The 19,597-nt window shown below is 43.6% G+C and overlaps 2 protein-coding genes across 6 annotated transcripts in view; both read right to left on the minus strand.

Annotated features, from left to right (window-relative positions):
• Positions 1 to 81: 81 nt before the first annotated feature.
• On the minus strand, positions 82 to 8,726 carry LOC126043859 (lysophosphatidic acid receptor 6-like). Of its 2 annotated transcripts, XM_049812770.1 has the most exons (5): positions 8,386 to 8,726; positions 7,806 to 7,948; positions 7,159 to 7,321; positions 2,498 to 3,770; positions 82 to 1,671 (listed from the first exon to the last, which is right to left on the minus strand). In XM_049812770.1, the coding sequence occupies exon 4, from the start codon at positions 3,567 to 3,569 to the stop codon at positions 2,508 to 2,510; it is 1,062 nt and encodes a 353-aa protein (XP_049668727.1). In that variant the 5' UTR covers positions 3,570 to 3,770; positions 7,159 to 7,321; positions 7,806 to 7,948; positions 8,386 to 8,726; the 3' UTR covers positions 82 to 1,671; positions 2,498 to 2,507. The 2 variants fall into 2 exon arrangements, with proteins under 2 accessions (XP_049668727.1, XP_049668738.1); XM_049812781.1 differs by lacking the exons at positions 7,806 to 7,948; positions 8,386 to 8,726 and having other exon boundaries at positions 7,159 to 7,671.
• A 10-nt stretch (positions 8,727 to 8,736) lies between these two features.
• The window catches only part of PUSL1 (pseudouridine synthase like 1), a 31,415-nt gene continuing 20,554 nt past the window's right edge, over positions 8,737 to 19,597 (minus strand). For all 4 annotated transcript variants that reach the window (XM_049812798.1, XM_049812807.1, XM_049812815.1 and 1 more), the window contains 3 exons: positions 14,892 to 14,946; positions 10,715 to 10,877; positions 8,737 to 9,666 (listed from right to left, as the gene is read on the minus strand). In XM_049812798.1, the coding sequence (XP_049668755.1) occupies positions 9,635 to 9,666; positions 10,715 to 10,877; positions 14,892 to 14,946 (250 nt within the window). In that variant the 3' untranslated portion in view covers positions 8,737 to 9,634. The remainder of the gene's footprint in view (positions 9,667 to 10,714; positions 10,878 to 14,891; positions 14,947 to 19,597) is intronic.

Below are 19,597 nucleotides of genomic sequence, written 5' to 3' on the forward strand. Positions count from 1 at the left end.
CTGCAGTGATAGTGTGTACTGTTCAACAGTACTGCAATCTTCCCCCACTGGAAACCTGTCCATGGAGTCACTGGAGCCTGTTTTTAAAGAGTCCTGAGGAACAAGGTTTGAATTGCTTACCTAGTAAGATATTCAGCATTCTTCCCCTCCCACAGCTCACTTCCCTTAAAACTTCAGCACTGCTTTGTAATTAAAATGCAAAGTATAAATGGAGGCAAGCAGATAAAGCCCTAAATGTGCTATTTACCGAGCAGCATAACTTTTTAAATTATCCATACTCCCCTCAATGACAGCTGACAAGGCTGCAAGAAAGCTGCTCTTGCAGATGGAGTCTCTAATAAAAATCTTTCTTCCTTTGTCCAGAACATAAAAATTGTGCTTAGTTTAATTGGAAAGAATAGTCCCTCTAGTGCTGAGAAGCGTTTCCATAGCATATAAATGGGACAAAAATAGCAGTCTCTCACGAAAGGTAAAAGATTAATTTGTCCTAATACTCCCTCAGAGGCTCGCCTCGTCTCTCCATTTTACAAGTGCAAGGATTTGCACTTGTCTTACCAAGCCCGCTCGAGCAGAACACAGGAATCATTATTTTCAACATTTTAGAAAGTTTGAGCAGGTTTTCTCACCGATACTTAAAAATTCCTCCAAGCTAAAAGCAAAATCCAGAAAGGGAGAGGTCAGTAGCTGACCCATCATTAGTAACAGGTATCCATTCAACACAATTCAAACTGCACGTAGCAGTAACTAATGCAGGTCAGGCCCATCCTAACAAATGCAGAACTACACCCACAAACACCATCTATTCCAAAGCTTTAGCTCCATTATAATAATTTCAGATTTGCTCATGGTTTGCTTGCTGCATCCATCTCACATTGCTGAAGTGGTGTCATTGATTGGCTTTAACTGATAGCTACAGCATCCCAAATCCAAGACCCTTGCTTATCATCATAACGCATGGATTTTTTTCCTCCAAACCAAAACCCCAACATACCCCTAACACCAATGCTTCTTATTTTCCAAATCTCTTACCTCCTGTCCTTAACCAGAGCATAGACTGGCATCGGCTGCCATCAGAAGATTGGCCGAATACAGGCAGACGCTGCAACATCCGTTGTTTTGCAAAGAGAAGTTACACATCAGATCGAGACGCACAATCGTTTATGTCACACACCATTCTGCCACAGTAACCCTACCCCCTCCCTCCTTTAAGGTCCATGGCTGTTCTTGTTCCAAGTCCAACAGCACCACATAACCTGGGAACCCCAACCACCTACTGCAGCCTGCCGGGTCAAAATGTGACTTTTAGCCTCCCTTTTGCACATTTGGAAATGGAAAGACAGATTTAGCACATTGCCACAGTTCAGCATACCTCGATCCCTCTTAAACAAACCCCATCACAATTTCCCTTCTGTTCTGTCTGCTCAGCAGTCTTGCATGCCTACAGGCCAACGGCATGTACGCACTTCATAAAGTTTGGGGGCAGCGTGGGAAGGAACAGTATATCTGTTACCAAAATCACATTCTTTTAAGTAAAAACCCTTGGCTTTTAAGCAGTTTATCAGCCAGGCCCGTGGTTTTCTGGTGACTGATAACCCACAAATGGTAACTTCTCTCCAAAGTCTTGTGTTTCACAGGGTGGGAAAGTCAGCCGTTTTCAGAAGCTGTGTGGTTCTGTTAATACAAGAGAAGGGGTGAAATAGGGTCAGATATAAACATGATATCACAAAAGGTGACTGAAAAAGAGAGCTTTAACATTTGAACAGGACTGGCCCGTGTAAGGAGTCGTGCCAGCTCCTACAGTAGCTTCCCTCAATGACCGTGTGGCCAGAGGAGCTTGTTTACCACTGGTCCTGTGCAGGGTTATGGGACTGATAAATACTTTGGATCTATGATCTTCCAAACTTGCATTAACAGATGTCCAGCTTGAATCCGTAGGCATGCAATGCTAGAAACCCTGTACTGAAATACTCCTCAGGAAGCCAATCAATTGATTCACAAGAAAGGAACGAGATGCCCTTATTTGGCTGCGGAATGTAGGCAGAAAGCAGTTTGTGAACCCAGCTGGCTACAGGGTGCCCCCAGGGAGAAAAACACAGGATCCCTCCAAAATAGGGAAAAGCCAAGCAGGACTGCCCCAATCCACTCAGCTTTCAGCTAGTTAGTGTCAATTAGAAGGCTGGTTTCTTCCAAGTAACCCTTTCCTGGGCTGTAGCTGCTTTCCACAAGAGCCCTGTGTTCTCCTACCAAGCCCAAAATTAAACAAAAGGAGACCAAAACATCAATTTACGCAAACACAGCATGTTTTGCCCTGTGCTATCTAGGACTGTCAGAGAATACAGCTCCCCCAAGTACTGTCCTAGTTGGCTAATAAAAATATATAGCTGTTAGGCACTTCCCTCCAGCATTCCCTTGATATAAAAGCCACTGTATGAACAAATGGTAGGTTTCACAGGTTTGTTTTCAAAGAAACAGTTGGAAAGATGAATACTCTACTTACTTTAAGTAGATCAGTTGATTCCATCTCTGTCTTTTTTATTTCCATGTCTCGGTTGTAGTTTATAAACATAGGAGGACTCCCCACATTTCTGGTCACAGATGGTGTACACCATTTTAGACCTGAATCTGAGCTTGAAGTTGAAGTACCAATGCTTGCTGGAAGAGGTGAAGTAGTACAAGAGCGGGTTAAGGCAACAGTTGAAGCTCACTAGGGCTAAGGTGACTCTTCGCATTTTGTAGATCAAGCTGGTAAATGACTCATTCTGGATGACCTGGATTCTCATTAAAAAGTGGAGCAAGTGAGTGAGATGATACGGGAGAAAGCACAAAATACAAATGACCAAGATGATGTAGATAGTGCTCAGGGCCTTCCTCTTGCGAATGCTGTGTTTGATCTGGGAGATCCTCTTAGCAATGAGAGGATAGCTGATTAGAATGATGGAAAATGGGATCACAAACCCAAAAACTAAGGCCAGGATGTTGTAAGGTGCCATACGATAAGTCCAGCTATGCGTAGCAAAGTTCTCAAAACATGCTGTCACGTTCCTCACACCGCTGTTGTGGAGGGGACCTCCAAGGATAAGCGGAACCATGACACTTAGAGCGACCACCCAAAGGATTGTGACCACCATCACGTAATGGATGACTTTGATCTGGATGTACGTGAAGGGGTGCAACACCGCAATGTAACGATCGACACAAATGCAGGTGAAAAAGGCAATGCTGAGATAGATGTTGATATAGTACAAAGTCCCAGTTATCCTACAAGCCATGTCACCAAAGATCCAATTGTTCCGATTCAGGTGGTAATGAATTTTAAAAGGCAACACACAAACAAACAAGGTGTCTGCCAGAGCTAGATTAATGAGGTATACATAGGAATGAGAAGTGTGCTTTACTTTGCAGGACAGGAGGTACAGAGCCAAGACATTTTCTACCAGTCCCAGCACAAAGACAATGCTGTAGATGACAGTAAACAGGGAATACTGGAAGTCTGCTTCCAAACTGAATTCTGAGCTGGCATTGGCAACTATCTCGGTGGAGACTCCTTCAGTCCAGGAAATATCTGCCATGGTTTCTGCTGGAGCGTAGGGATATCCAACATGGGATAAAAGTCTTAAGCCATCCCTTACCTCAGGAGGTTCTTGAGTTTTACTTCATCTTGAGTGGGCAGGAGCTAAAGCTACACAACTGAGCAAAGTTCCGTCTGGTGTGGTCCGTGGTTCAGAGGTCTGGGCTTGGCATACTTAGATGGAAGGCGGTGTTGTGTGTTGCTGTAAGGGAGAATAAATAGTTTAAAACACAAGCATGTTAAGTTTACACAGTAGACAGAGCATTTACTGGCATTAAAATCATCACAAGGTGACAGTACTGAAATAACAGAGGTAGCAGTTCCCCCTGCCCCTCTCCAAAAAAAAAAAAAAAAAAAGACATATAGAAGACATATCTTTAGCTAAGGACAGGCCAGCAATTGAAGCAGTGCAGGAGAACTTCAGCAGTGATATACCTTTGGAGGTCCTGTAATTGATTTCCCATTCCTAAGCCCTACCAAAATTCCTGTGTCACTGCTGAGATGTATGATGTTGTTACCCTGTCCTTAAAAATTTGCAGTGATGGATTGTGCAGGCTTCCCAGGAAAAAAGAAAAGCAGTAGAGGCAAAAATAGAAGCAGGACTGCTTTTTCAGTTACTCCAGTGTGACAGTTAACCCAGTACTCTGTAGACTGAACTGTTTTATAACCTGGCTGCTGCAGTTTTATAAAAAACATGCGTGGAACCCTCCTGTTAAAACTAAGACATATTGTTTAAAGCACAGGACTGAACAGGTAGCTGGCATCCATACCAAGCTGTTAACCAAATCATAAAGCAGCAGCACCTATCCCCACCCACGTTTATGAGTGGTTCAGGGTGGGTGGTCAGTAGTATAGACCACAACTGTTAACATAACAGTAAATGGAAGGGTTCAGCACTTCAGACAAGATGTGCCAGGTCTCTTGGAACAAACATTCATTTGCAGGGGAGTATGTAGGACTGGACACAGTCCTCAGTCATCGTAAGACCTGGTGACATGCATGCAGACAATCTGAGAGAAATAGGGGTTTTTCCACCCTTCTCACTCACACTTTTACACCTTAGTTGACATTCATATACAAGGGGGAAGGCTCAGTGTAAGCTGTTGGGTGAATTTACAGCACCCTGAACCTACTCTGCAGGCACATTGCAGAGGGAAACCACCACTCACCTCAGATACAAAGGAAGCCTAAAGGCCTACTTTATGTGTTCGAAATTCGGGAAAGAGGCACTGTGCAAGTAGGACTCCTCATCTAGGTCAGTCACGTCACGTAAGCAATAAACTGCACTCCAACAGTGCAGAGTCTCTCCATCAAATACAAAAGAAATCTGAGCAACTAAGCCAAACATAGACACCTAAACAGAGGCCCTTAAAAGCAGTGGAGAAATTAAACACAGCTACAATATGCACAACGTTCCTGAAGTGGAGCCATTGAAAGCACAAAAACACAAAGGTTGTTGGGTACTTTCCAAAGGAAACTCTGAAATCACATTTCCTCCCAATAGTTGTTTATCTAATGAAGTCAAAAGCACCCAAGATAACTGGAAGATTAGAAAGGAAAAAAAAAAAAAAAAAAAAGGTTTCACTTTAAGTAGGCAAGTATACCTATCTGCTAACATAGGTCTTTCACCTAATGGCAAAAGGTTTGTACACACCCAGGAAAGTTAATAGAAAACTAGGCATGGCTACGCCATAACTTTAAGCAGCACAGGACTTGAAACAACCTTTATATCTGACTTCTGCCAGAGCAAGAGCCCCCAAACATCTATCTTTTCTAGAGTTGGAGTATAGTGTTGCAACTGAGGAAAGATAAGGCAGAGGCCTGTAAAGCCATTAAAGGGGTAGGACAGGCAAAGGAGACCGATTAGCTACTGCTTCTCACAAGACTAGCATAGTAAGGACATCCGTAGACACTACCAGGTAACAGCTCCAGAACAAACAAAAGGAATTTTTCCAAACAGCACATACATTGTCCCAAGTTTCTGTAGAAGCCAGACACAAGAGTTTCTGTATGCTTAATGCTGACTGACTGCTGCGAGATGGCAAAATGAATCTTGCTAAAGGACTACCTAGAGAACTGATTCCACTCAGATCCCCAGCAGTACTGTTACAAGGCCTTACAAAGGCACAGAAGCTGCTTGCACCACAATACTACACTAATATCGTTTCCTTTCAGCACCTGTAGTCTCATTTAATCCCCTAAATTCCTCCCCATCTAAAATAGGATCCCACATTACATCTCACACTCTTACAGTGGACGGCGAGCGATGCTAATACCTCAATTTCTAGGAAGTAACAAGCGAAGCTCCTGACAGAGATGCTCATACCCACTAGCGCTCACCATCCCTAGATGTAGCCCATCAAGTAGCATGAACCCATTTAAGCTTAACTACAGCAGAAGTCAGAACAGTGGAAGGGAGGGTGGAAATAACACAACACTGACACGGAGTATTTTACAAGTCTCACAAGTCGGTCTTCTACCCAATTCCAGTTATATAACCACTCCAGGACCCCACCACATACATCGATCTGTTTGAAAATATTTTCATTCCCTGTGACAGGTAATAGAAGTGACAAGAGTCTACAACTAAACATGTATTTTCCAAGTATATAGCCACTTTCATCTCGTATAATAATGTACCATTACTTATCAACCATTTTAAAAAAATATGGAGTCTGATCAAATTCCAGATTCAGCTTTGCTTCCTCAGAGTTGTTTTGTTTTGGGGTGATTTTTTTTTTTTGTTTGGGTTTTCTTTTTTGGGGGGAGGGCTGTTATTTCTTCCAGAACCAAAAAGCACCACTGAACTTCTCTTTCTGTACAAAGTTATTTGATTTACAAAAACACAGAAAAGCATTCATCAAAGTTTCCACTGGATTTTGAGTTCATTAGACTATTAGAAATGTTTTCATATAAAACCAAGCTTGAGTCTTTGAACTCTGGTCAGGTATGAGGTTTTTCTAGTTTTAAAGCATCACTATCAAACAATCAGAAAGACAGATCTCCCCATGTATTGGATGTCCAAACTGAATGAACTGAAAGAAATTAGTAATGCAACAACACAAGAAGGAAAAGAATGCTAAATACTCATTGATAATAAGTAACAAGTGTTAATGGTGGACATAAAAAAAATTATTCAGACTAGGAGTTTGTACAGAAGTTCTCTACTGATGGTACATTTTATGATGCTAAGAGAGGATGTTCTTTAATTAGATGTCTTTAGGTTCTTTTTAACAGTTGCTCTGGGATTTAAAAAACAAAGCAAAAACCCATAGCAGTTCTTTGTGCTAACTGCAGAGTTAGCCTACTTCTAGACTACTGCCTGGATAGCTGAACCTGGGTTGCTCAGTTACTGGATTTGATAACAAGCCCATCAACAAGATAGGTTTTTATTGTAACCAGAAGTTGGGAAACATTTGCAGAAACATCAATAGCAGCTATTTTTGCACTGTGACTATTAAAAAAAAAAAAAGCGATACCTGAGCCTGCAGTAGCAGTTACCTCGATTAACACCCAAACAGCATTAGTATTTCGTTTGGTTTTCTGTCCCGTAAAGACTCATAATAAATTTGGTTAGAAAGTTAACTTACCAGAGCTCAGATCATCATCTCATGCAAGAGCTGCAGATGAGTACACTGGCCTCTCCAAAGAGTCCTCACAACTACGAGGTCACTGCTAAGCTCTTCTGCACAGAGTTTTAACACCAGAGCAAACTGCCCTGTAAGACACACTGCAGAGCTCTCCCACACTGTTCTACAGAGAGAAACCACAGGAAGTGAAGATTAAAAGCTGTCGCTCAGATCCAAGACAAAGCACTTGCCCCACTAGTGAAGCGTCCCCCCAACAGAACTGGGGAGTGCACAGCACACAGCCAGCACTAGTGCAGGCTTTAATTCTCTCCATGTATCCACTGCACGAGGGAGGCATGATGCTCCCACCCAAAGCCACCTTTGATCACCTCCAGCGTGCCCGGCCCCCCAGTCCCAGAAGTCTGCAGAGCAAGACTTGCCTCTCTGGAACCACGTACCAGTGCTTCAGTCTGACACACTCTGAAATAGGCCTGTAGCTGCACTCTCACTTCTCCTCAAAGGGAGGAAGAGCAAGACTTTGATGTCGTTCCCTTTCAGGCAAACCGCTGCCCAAAAACACGTGGGCACATTACAGCTTGGAACACAGATGGACAAGCCCACTGTCTGTGCTGAAAAGAAATCACTGCAGCATGTTACAGCATCCCTACCTCTGGGTACTTATCCAGCAAGGCTGTACCAGAAAAGCACAAACAGGTACCACACTAGCAACACAACAGCTTCAACTCTCCTTTTCCATGGTAGATACCCAGGACTCCTCCAAAGTTCTGTCATCTTCTTTGGGAATGAGTCCCTAAGGGAACAAAGCAGCTAGCAGTCAGCATGCCCCACAGGAAGGAAGGGAGTAACCAGAAGTATCTTGCCTTTCCTCCCCATGCTGTCAAAAGTAGGTCTCTAGCAAGACCGCTACCTGGAACAGAGTGGGAAGAGATGTATCACTTCTCACGAGGAGACATCCAGAAACGAGCTGTCGTCATATTCTGTATCAAACCACTCACTAACTCAATCCCCACAGCCAAAGGCAAGGTGGCCTTAAGAGAGGTGAAAAAGAACTGCTGCCTCCCCCTCTGCCTACCTCGTGGCTCTCCACCATGCAAACAGAGATTGGAAACTCCACAGCCTCTCAAGAGGCTACGAAGATTCTTCCTTTATTTATCTGAATGCAATAGTCTATATCACTTTGAATTGCCACATAAAAAAAAAAAAAAAAAAAAAAGAACATCCTCTTACCAGATCAAGTCAGCTGTCTGCTCTGAGAAACTAGCTTTGTCTGTAATTCTTCTCCTCCTCTCACAGACAAAGGGGAGATTAATTATGGTGGTACCAGCCATCTCAGCTGGACGTTACTTCCACTGAAGCAGTGTTTAAACTAGGTATTGTTTCTTCTGTGAACTTCAGAAATCAAAATTTTCATCCTCTTTGCTGTAACCTGGCACTAACAACAATTTTATAACTAAAACAGACAGAGATTCTGGTGTCATTCATGAGAAGAAAAACCCCACAAGTCACCCAATGTGTATTTTATTGATTGGGCAAGCAGGCAAAACCTGAGATCAGTGTCATTTAAAAATAAATAAATAAATAAATAAATAACAGTTATTTCTGTTCCCTGCTCTGCACTATGATTCACACACCCGTAGATCACCGACAGACTAGCACGCTCTGCAGCACCACTGCACCAACAACTGTGGAAGAGCAGAAGGCAGCAACAAGCAAATCAGAGCCCAGCAACAGTGGGGCAGCCACCTTCCAGCTACAGAGCCTCCACTGCCAAAAGTGATAATCATTTCATGATTAGGCTGACTTGCTCATACAGCTGTTCCTGTGCTACTAGCCCAGGCTGTGACCATTAAAACAGGTTTTAAGTGACCTCAAAGGAACTTTGTTCTGTAATATGCCATATCCTAACAGACATGCATCCTAATATGTAACAGACATGACTTTGTACCAGGGAACAGGATAATGTAAAAGGCAGTATAGTTCAGTGAGAGAGTGACTGTTGAGGAGAGGAAATGGCGAGTACTTTCAAAGGCTGCTTCTGTAAGTCACCGCATCAAAGAGTAACAGTTGTCCCTTGCGCTATGTTGCACAAAGGCAGGGTTACAGAGGAGAGGGGCAGAGAGGAAATGCTACATTCTCCCCCATTCTAAGCTTGTATCCCTCCCACACACACCACAGAAGGAAAAAAACAAACCCATCAAACACCAAAAAAACCCAAGTCCCACTCCTTCCTTCTCCTGTTTGAGAGACAGGCATCAGAATTTCAGAAGAAGAAAAAGCAGTTCTGAAAGCAGCACGGAGTTGTTCTTCTTTTCCCTTTGGCAGTCTCAGACATCAAGAACAAATGGTAGGAAGATGCCTACAGTCACAGTCAATGATTTTTATTGAGACAAGACCGCGTATTGTGTAGTGCGCTTGGCAAACCTCCATCACATCTCCACAACAGTCCTTTCAGACATGGCTGTATCTCATAGAGCTGCTATTCTCCTGGGCCAACTGTAGCATCCAAATCTGAGAGGAAAAAAAAGAAAACATTAAATTAGGGAAAAAGATGGCACTGAAACCACCTGAAAGCACTTAATCTGTGGTCTTCATTTCCCACCTGGGCTCCCTCCCCACTGGCACAGACAGCTCCACAGCCAGCACTATCAGAAAAAGCACCATTGGAGAGGGCCAGCACCAGGAAGCAGCAGCTGCCTTTTCAAGGCTACGCCAAGTGCTCAGAACTACCTTCAAGCTCTTTGCACTGCTCTTTGTTGCTTCCCTTTCCCTTCTGTCTTCTTTAAGCCCCAGTGTGTGCACTGCTGCTGCACAGGAGAGCATGCTCTAAGCCCACCTGTAGGAAGTCTGTGGTCTGGCTGAGACAAGGCAGCCTGGAGAAGGTCTGCAAAGTCCTCTGTATCCACATTTCACGAGTGCTGGATTAATCAGAGACAGATTAATCCTTGCAGTTTTAAACACCTGCTATTCCTAGCAGGGGTGTCAAAATTCCGTGACATCCATTTGCTATCTTCCGCAAATTTGCCACACACCCCTTTTTTTTTTTTTCCCTAAGCTAGAAAACTTCAATAGTTTAGATGAGATGCTGTTAAATTAACAGAGCCACCATATAAGCAAAAGGATGATCTGTTCTCCAGTCTGTACAATCCTCTCATAAATACCAAGGGAGAAGCGAGGGAACAGAAGTGGATCTGTAGACACCTAGATACCACAGACAATTTAGTCTTTAAACATTGTCAGGGACAGAACAAGCATTTATGAGAACTGAAAGTATCATTCATGTGAGATCTCAGTCATTGTCAACACAACTTCTCTTTTACTACCCTGCAAGTAAGAGGAGGAAATCTACTAGGAAAAAAAAAAAAAATACACAATTTTTCCATAGCAACTACTGTAAACACCTCTACAGTCCAGGGCATTCACTGTGATGAGGGTGTCAATGAATAACACTGTGAGCCATAGGTCAGACGGCACATAAGGAAGACTGCGGGTGTTACCGCTCCCTTCAGTGTTAGATCTGACTCCTACAAAAAGAACACTATTCCCTGCATTCACCTACCTGCTTCATCGTATTCCACTGATTTTAGAAAGAGTCCAGATGGCGGAGCCATGGCATTTGGTGGAAACGCCCGTGCATCTTTTATCTCCAGTAACTTCTTTATATGAAGAGGCGTTAACTTTCCCTGGCCGACTGCAACTAAAGCCCCAACCATTCTTCGGACCTGCAAAACCGGAGAACACAGCTTAGGACCTGCCCTTGTAAAACTTAAAGAGGTTAGGAAATTCTGTCCAGAGTCCCACGCTTGTGCTATCACCAGTATTATAGCAGCCCTCAGTTACCACTGATGGCGAGTCAAGCTAGAAACCTAAGCAGAGAGTTCAGTGCCTGTCACTCAGGAAGGAACATAAGCCTGCTCCTGAATATAGGTACATCATTATTATTAAACCCATAGTTCGTAGAAAGCCTAATTTCTGGTGTTCCTCTACCGCTCCTAGTACCATCAGTTCCTAGTACCATCAGTGCCATGCGCTTTGGTCCTAGTTCAGCTGGGTATTAAGAAAGAAGCAAGCATCTCCCCACATAAAGAATGCTTTGACCCTTGTTTTAGGTGCCACTGCAGTATCCCAAGTCATGGCCCAGACTCACTCATGAGGGTTCAAGCCAGTCCTGGCTGCCCCTTGTATGCCTTTGGTATCACATACCTTCAGGGAGCATTTCCACTGTTCACCTTATTTCTTCGGAAAGATCATACTCCCTTAGTCCCCGAGCACGCCCCAGCGGTCAGTCACCCCACAGCCTACGGAGGAAAGGTGTTCTTTCCACTTTTAGCAGGGATTCCAAGGGCTGCCTAGGTTTTGCACTGATTGAGGCGACATGACAACATGCAGCAGCTAAGCTTGTCTGCAATGCGCAGAGGCACGGCATCTTCTAGTGACCAAAGCTGGTGGTAGGAAAGGGAAAAGAACTAGCAAAATTACCTCGCTTCCTTTAAGTCTTCCCTCCCTACAACTAAAGGCATTAGTCAGAATGAGATGAGGACCTGTAATATAATGACCTCCAGCTACACAACACTGCCTTGGAGCAAGGCTTGGTCTCGTCACACATGGGAAGCAAACTGAGCAGAGGATGGTTTCCGTTTCAGAAACAACAGCAGCACCCACACGTCCGCCTGTGGCAGGAAGCTCACATGCTTGCTGGGAAAGCTGAGTTCACAGGTGGTTCTTAATACATAAGCAACACTGTTTGCAGGTGAAGGACTATGTAGGGGCTTGCTTCTCTCTCAGAAAGCCAAAAAGAGGAAAAAAAAAACAACCTAAGCAGGACAGCCCATAAGACAACACCCGCCGAGTGTGCCAAACTGGTATTTCAAACACCTCTGCATGTCACAACTTCCCTTCCCTCCCCTCCACACTCAGCAGTTCCAGACCTAGTCAGCACAAATTTCACACCACAGTGCTCACCTCCTGTGTAAACACCCCTCACACTTCAGCATCCCTTTGGCTGAAGGGCACTCTTTCCTTCTATATCCCTAGAAGACATGCTGTTCCAGGAGGGCCAAGACTTGTATCTGCCAACGACACCTGCACACCAAAAGCTAGTTCCCTATGGCTAGCTATCTCTTACATCCCTGTGTGGTGGCTAAATTTCTCTCCACCCCTTTCATGAGCTGAAGGCGTCCTTCTGAAAGCAGAGTACTGCCCACTAATCCTCCTGGTACTTCTTATGTCAAGGCAGCCGCATGAAGCTACTGTTGAGGAATAACTTTAACAAGTAAGAGCCCCTCAACTCGTGCCAGAAGTACTCTCAGCAAGGCACTCTTAGAGAGACTTTTATCCAGAGACTAGTATACAGGCGATTACCTACTTCCCATAGGCATCAAGAAAGCTTGAGCGAGAAACATATGGGGATGGTTCAGGGAAAGATCTATTTCCCTGGGGAAACAAAGGACGAAACAGAGAAGGGCCGTCCTTTTCAGGCTTTTTGTTCATCAAGAGATAAATCTCAAGGAAAGCTAGGCCCTGTCCTAGTGCTCCTGGAGAAAACAGGCTTGTGTGAACAGTCCCGTCGTGAGAAATGCCTCTCCAAGGGGAAAGAAATAGCACAACGCAATGAACTTAACCAGCTTAGTGGTGTCCAGCAGACAGGAGCTGAACCCCCTTCCAAAAGCTGCCAGCACTTTGCTTGGGCTTGCCTATACTCATTTTCACAGGAGAGCTCAAACGGCCAAAGGGAACATGCCACAGATTTTCTGGGCCCGAGCCTTATCTGACAGAGGAACCACACTGAAACCCAGCCCTTGCCACAGGCTGATCCTCAGCCACTGCAATTTCACCATTTCCTAGTCATTCTTCTCTGTCCACACTGGAAGAACTGTCCTCCAGTCTCAAATTTTACAGGCAACAGCAGTACCAGCCCACGTGGGGGAAACTGGTCAAGCAGATACCGTCCTGTCTGATTCACCTTCTCATGCTGCTGCCAGAACCCATCCCCACTGGTGCAGGCATGATTAGTCATTTGGCCTAAATAAACATTCATTCTATTCATGACCTTTCAAAGCACACCAAGCTCTCCAAAAACTTAAATGTAGTGCTGTGATGAAGCATTGGTCAAGTTTCTGATCCATTAACATTTACAAAAGAACAAACCAAAGCCCACTAAGCAACCCGATCATGTTTATTACCATTAAGAAGAAAGGTCCAACAAGCCAAGATATATTTATCCAAAGGCAAGCGCTGTCTCTCCTTATGCGCTCTGATCTTAAACTGCACTGTGGAGTGCCAAGAGCCTGCCTTTAAGCAGATGGCACAGAGAAGCAGCACAGATCCTTGGCATATGTTATTTTATCCATCCCTCACTAGAGGTCATTGTATGCTGTGACTTTAGCTTTGATGTCTCCACACTTGGAGTTAGCTAGTGTAAATGCAGCCTAATAGTATGCATCTAAAATAGCCATGTGCTTGGTGTCTCCCCCCTCCTGCATGCTGTTCCACAAAAATAAATACATACAGCTTCTGGGGCTGTTCAAGCCTTTTCTCTAATAAAAACATCCAGATGTCAATACTTATCATAGCAGCTATACGAGATATGAGGTCCATCTAGCCTAGTCTCTTTATGATGGAGGGCAGAAGATGATGCTCAGGTAGAAGAGTGCAAGTTCCGCATGTACAGACTGTTCTTGCTTCGCTGCTGCCTGCCACTTCACTGTAAGGCAGCTGCTGTGAACAAGGTTCAGGGAGGGCATTAGGCTGAGCTGAGTATTAGGGTAACTGTTCTCTCTGCACAACGTCAATAAGTAGCATTTCCATTCTAATGCACTAAATGGGTTACCAGCATTTTCTCCTTGTCACAAGAGCATCTGATGAAGCAAATCCCTGCTGTATATCGAGCCCTCCTCAAGCACGTTGTTGATCTTCCCTTGCTTATATCCAGACACCCACTGTCAGTGAGCCTACAGAGCATTACTTGGCACAGGATAAAAACAAATTTGGTTTGTCAAAACAGAATAACAAATAGCTGCTTGCTGTTCCCACAAAACACCCCCTCTCTCCTCCAAAAAACAAGCCCTTTCTTGCCTGTTCTCTGTCTCCAGTGCGACCATGGCCAGGATAGACAGACTGAGAACAGCCAACTCTTTCCTAATGAGGTGATCCATTAAGTTGTGGAGAGAGCTGTCTCCCCTGAGGATAGCAGCAAAAACCCACTGGAGTTATTTCAAAGAAAACCCAGTGGAGGCTAGACAGCATGGCAGAGGGAAAAGATCCTGCAGTTATGCCTGCATAGCTGAATCAGGTCTTCCCATCTCTCCTTTGTGCAACACTGAGAATTACTTCACGCTCCAAAGCCAGAAAGTAAAATTCCAGGCAGTCTTTGCTGGGCCCAGTGCCATTCAGCAGAGCAAGAACATATGTCTGTTGGTTTTTACCACTCAGACTGCAAGGACAAAGATTGCAGAAAACAAAACTTTCCATCCTCCCACACGATTCTGTGACTTTGGACATACATTTTAGACACAAACTTAAGAGATTCTGGTTCTACTGGATCAAACAAAGAATACAGAACCTTTCCTCTCTGACGCTAGGTCCCCGTGTGTGTCACGCAGCTGTAACACCAGCTCTGCAACACAGATGGCACTATGCAAGGACGCAACATTGCTAAACCGATCAATAGTTGTGGTGATAGCAGCTCTTCGGTTTTTGGAGGTAAAGTGGGTGCTGAATACAGCACCAAACAGTACCTGTCGGTAAACAAATGATCTGCTCCTGAACTTCAACTCCCAAAATTCCAGTCCCCTAAAGAAAGGAAAAAAAAAAAAAAAAAAAAAAAAAAAAAAAAAGGTGTTTAAAATCACATTTCAAATGGCTCTTTTACCCATAGAAGTATATATCACAGGTGAATGCAAGTAGAATGAGTAAGAAGCTGCACAGCCACCAATTAACCTGAAACAGCACCATGAGCTTTCAAACACCAGACTGCTCATTTGCTACTCAGATGCAGACATTTTCCAGGGTAAAACAATTCCTGTCTGTTTTGTATGTACCTAGTTTTTATGGGGCATGATCTTCCTTTTGCCTTACACCTAAGTATATAACCATTCAAATAAAAGGGAAAGGGCAACATAAAACAAGGTGCAACTCAGCAGTCTGCTAAAGGTACTACTGATTTGAAGAATACAGTCCGATGCCTCCTAGAGAAAGGAAGAAACAACCAACCATAGCAAAGCAACTCTACCATTTCATTTGGAGCTGGCTTGAGAGAGTCACATGGTCGTTACAGGCTTTGCAGAATGAATTTCAACACTCTGCAATGCCTGCTGCAACATTCACATGCTACTGGAAAGGCCAGGACAAGCAAGTCAGGACACAGACATGCCCGAAGAATTCAGCTGCAGCATCAGAACACAGGTAATGGCAGACAAGGAAGCACTCCAGGCTAAGAGTGAGCAGAGCAGGAAACAGCGATGAATATTTGGGGATGGATGGATGCTGCTAAGCAAAAAGACATCCTCTCCCCTCAACCAAATCTGTCTGTTCATTTAGATACCATTTTCCAGAAAGTTTTATTGTAGTAACCAATATTCCTTACCAGAACTCTACTGAGGCTAACTATTCCAACACTTCACTGACACTCGCATCCTCTGCTAAATCTTTACAAGCTGCTTTTTAAATACTTTCATGTTTTTGCTGATGTTCCAAGTACCAGCTCTAACATTAAAACCCAAAGCAAACCCATTCTCAGGAATAGTCCTGTGGGGAAGAACCTGTATGCACTTTTCCTTCCTACAAATAAAAAAATCTGATATGCACATTAGATATATATAAAAACAAACACACACGTGTATCATACATCAGATATGCCAACTGAGCACAAAAATGAGCAGGTTTTCACTTCAGGACCTGCATCCCCAAACTTCCATGCTACCAAGCAATCCTAGAAGTCACTTTGATAAAAGCAACAATAACATAACAATAAAAACTAAACAAACTCACTAACAGTTTACAAGTGTGCCGTATATCCCATAGCATTTCTACAGCAAAAAGAGGCAGAGCTTACCTTGCATAATCCAGAAAAGCAGATATTTACATGAAAACCCTCTCCTCTTCTCCCCTGCAATGAGCCCAGTAACCAGGTAGCAAAGGGCTATGGAGATTTGAATCAGCTGTGAGAAAAGCACAGCTGCAACATATTTGGCTGGAGGGTACAGAGGACAGGCTGGGTTTGCTGGAAAACCTGAATATCAAGGAAGGGGCTGCCCATTCCCTGGGAGAGGAGACAGCTCTTGCGAGCCATAGAAGAAAGGTGAAGAAGGGACATCGTGATTCACAGGCCCACGCAGGGCATCAGGGCAGGGCTAGCAGGAAGAGAAACTGTGAAACAGTCATTGTAGGGAGCAGCCACAAGCTGTTTTCTCACTGGATTTACAGATAAATCACTGCTTTTAGCCTTCCCTGTCGTGTATGTTGGCGTATGCAAAGGCAGCTCCTGCCCCCGGATTCCTCTTTATGTCAGGAAATGACAATCTTTCTATCACTTACATACGGTCTGCTCTCCCCCCAGCTCGATGTACATGGCATACAGACATGTGTGTTGCTACACACATGCACAAATACCCAGCACATCAAGGTCATAATTCAGCTAAGCTCTTCAGCAAAGCACAAGAGACAATTTTTTCAAATAGGGACAAATCCCACTCTCATCAAATTGCATGCACCTTCTTTAGCCAGGATTCTCCTCCTGTCTCAGTTATCTTGACAAGATATATTAAGCTACAAAAGATGGGTTGAGATACTCAGGAGAAGTATCTTGTAGACTCTGAAAGCGAGCAAGGTAATTTTCTTTAAGAGGGAAACTTTGTTTTTCTTGTCAATCTCACAGATGATTTTGCTTACCAGCAAAAAAAATCCAGCTGTCTCTTCCCACTTGGCAGCAGAAGCCAGCACCTTGCAATGACTCATACATATTCTGCTCGAAAACAGGTGACAGAGCCATCACTCCTTAGGAATAAGTGATGGGGCTAAGTCTATGAACACATCCTTACTTAGCGTTCAAAAGCATTTTGTATGGATGGGACGCTAACTCCACTTCCACTGTTGCTGAGCAACTGAGTTTGATGGAAGGAATCATTTTAACAGTTAGCCTTTTAAACACACAAACAGTCAATTCAGAAGATTGGTTTAAGTTCAGAAAGGAAGGAAAGAATGAGAAAGAAAAGCTGCATTATTTGACTAAGAGACCACGGTTTATCATTCTACAGATTACTCCCTCTGAAACAGAAAATAAACCTCCTCAGATTAGGCTAAAAAAAAAAAATTCAAAAAAATCTATTTGTAAGCTTTCACTGCTATCCCAGCCCTTTTGCTGCAGGAACAGTTCATCCTGCTACTGCAGTGAAGAAATACACATGCACTTCAGGCATATTTGCTGTCTTATTTGCAGAATGGGCAAACAAACGCTAAGCTCCATGACTGCAACTGTTACCATAGTTTTAATCTGTAGAACTCTCCCTAACTAGGACACTGTAATTAAAAAAACCCAAAGAAACAAATCAAAAAAAAACCCAAATACCACCTAGCCTGTCACAAAGACCCAAACCCCATAACTTTTTTCTCTAGATCAGAAAACTCATGGTCATGATTATTACTAACAACATATTCTAAGAGAGTTAAATGCCATTTTGATGCATGGAAACTAGGCTTCTCAAAGGCATCCCCTTCAGCCTACATATTCATTAAATCAATTAATATTGACACATTATAAAAATGACTCGCTAGAAAACACAAGTTTGGCTGCCTGTGTCGTTAAAAGCAAAAATATTCCATCAGCAACTAGCTTGATGCTTTTGATCCAGTTTTTAGGTTTGCCCTCTCTCATGAGCTGTTTTTGGCCTCATGTGGGATGGGTTTATGCAGCAAGTTATGCAAAGAATGACAATTTCCCTTTTTTACATTAAAATCAAAGACGTAAAAGAAGAGCTGATTCGTATTACATCTTAGATCAGTCAACTGACAACAGCAGGTCTGGATTTGGAAGGTAACCTGGTTCATATACACTTACAGGTGATCTCCACAAGACTATTAACAGTTATTTTCAGGTTAGCTCAAGACTGCCACTTAAAATGCTACTCCTCATAAAGGACAAGATAATCTTGTGGATGAAGCATTTCACTGTTACTTGTGTCCCTAAGCATAACCACATTTGACAGAGGGAAGCAAAGCTCTCCATTCAACAATGGCAACCCAATAATAAACAACAGGAATGCAACCACATGACAGCACCTATTTTCCCCTCCAGCTTTCCTTTTCCCATGGGAATGGTGTTTCTTAGCTGCAAGGTGGGAAGTAAGCATTTACATCTGGCACTCACTGCCCATGTCTTTGTGTGTGGAAGTAACAGAGTCACGCAGTTGGGTATGGCAATGTGGCTGTGTATTGACAGGCACCAACGCTGAGCAGGAAAAGCAGGAATCGGAGAAGATGGGAGGAACTGAAAGACCAGTGTTACTCAGAGCATACAGATATCTCTCTGTTTTTTCAGCTCCCTTTCAGTTTTTATCTTATGCTACTGCTGGCAAAACACACCATTCTAAGACACAGGGAAAGAAACAGTGGGCTATTTGCAAACTGCAGTGAGGCTCTACCAAAGCTTGGAGCATGGCACTTACTGTTACAGACAGCTCAGTAGATATTAAAATCTAATGGAGGGTTGTCAGGGAAAACGACAAAGAAAAGGGTTTTCTCCTAACCAGAAAGCAGGAAGATGTGGTTTGGAGACAGACAACAGCAAGGTTTGCTTTCAAGCGGAAACAACAGCCACGTATCTGTGAAAGAAGCCAGCAGGAAAGCAAAAGCCATGTTCAGATGATAAATACCCATGATCTTTCTGGGAAAAAAAATATCAGTTTCTGCTAGGGAGAGAACACATCCAGCCACTTAATTTCAATACTTGCAAGACCTGGTCCTCAAAGAACCTGACACTCAACAATCTTTTGTTTATGTAACAACTAAGGAATATTGGACTTTCCTTCATCAACATCCCCTGGGAAGACAGTAGGAGTTACTGGTGTGAACTGAGCAGATCTGCATAGCTACAGCAGTGACCTAGGTGTTGGGTGGGGTTTTTTTCCTTCTATTTGCAGCCTTTAGGCAAAGCTAGGACAGCAGCGGGGGGGAAAAGAAAAATCTCATGCCCTGGCAGAGCTGGTCTTTAGCAACCAAAATGAGAGTAAATGCTGGAAGCACCTCATAGGAATTACTCTGTGCCAGATTCCATACACCAGTTTATAACATCCTGCCCTTTAATGTACAAAAAACTGGACCAGTTTCCCTGCCCTCATTCCTGCCCATCTTTCTCCCTGAGGACATTGGGGAGGAGAGGGAAAGAAATGTCCTTTCCAAGCTGTCACTAGGCAGAACCCTGCTGACACCATCACAGGACTGTGAAGGC

This window comes from Accipiter gentilis, chromosome 1, assembly GCF_929443795.1.
Source record: "Accipiter gentilis chromosome 1, bAccGen1.1, whole genome shotgun sequence".
In the NCBI taxonomy this organism is placed as follows: Eukaryota; Metazoa; Chordata; class Aves; order Accipitriformes; family Accipitridae; genus Astur; species Astur gentilis.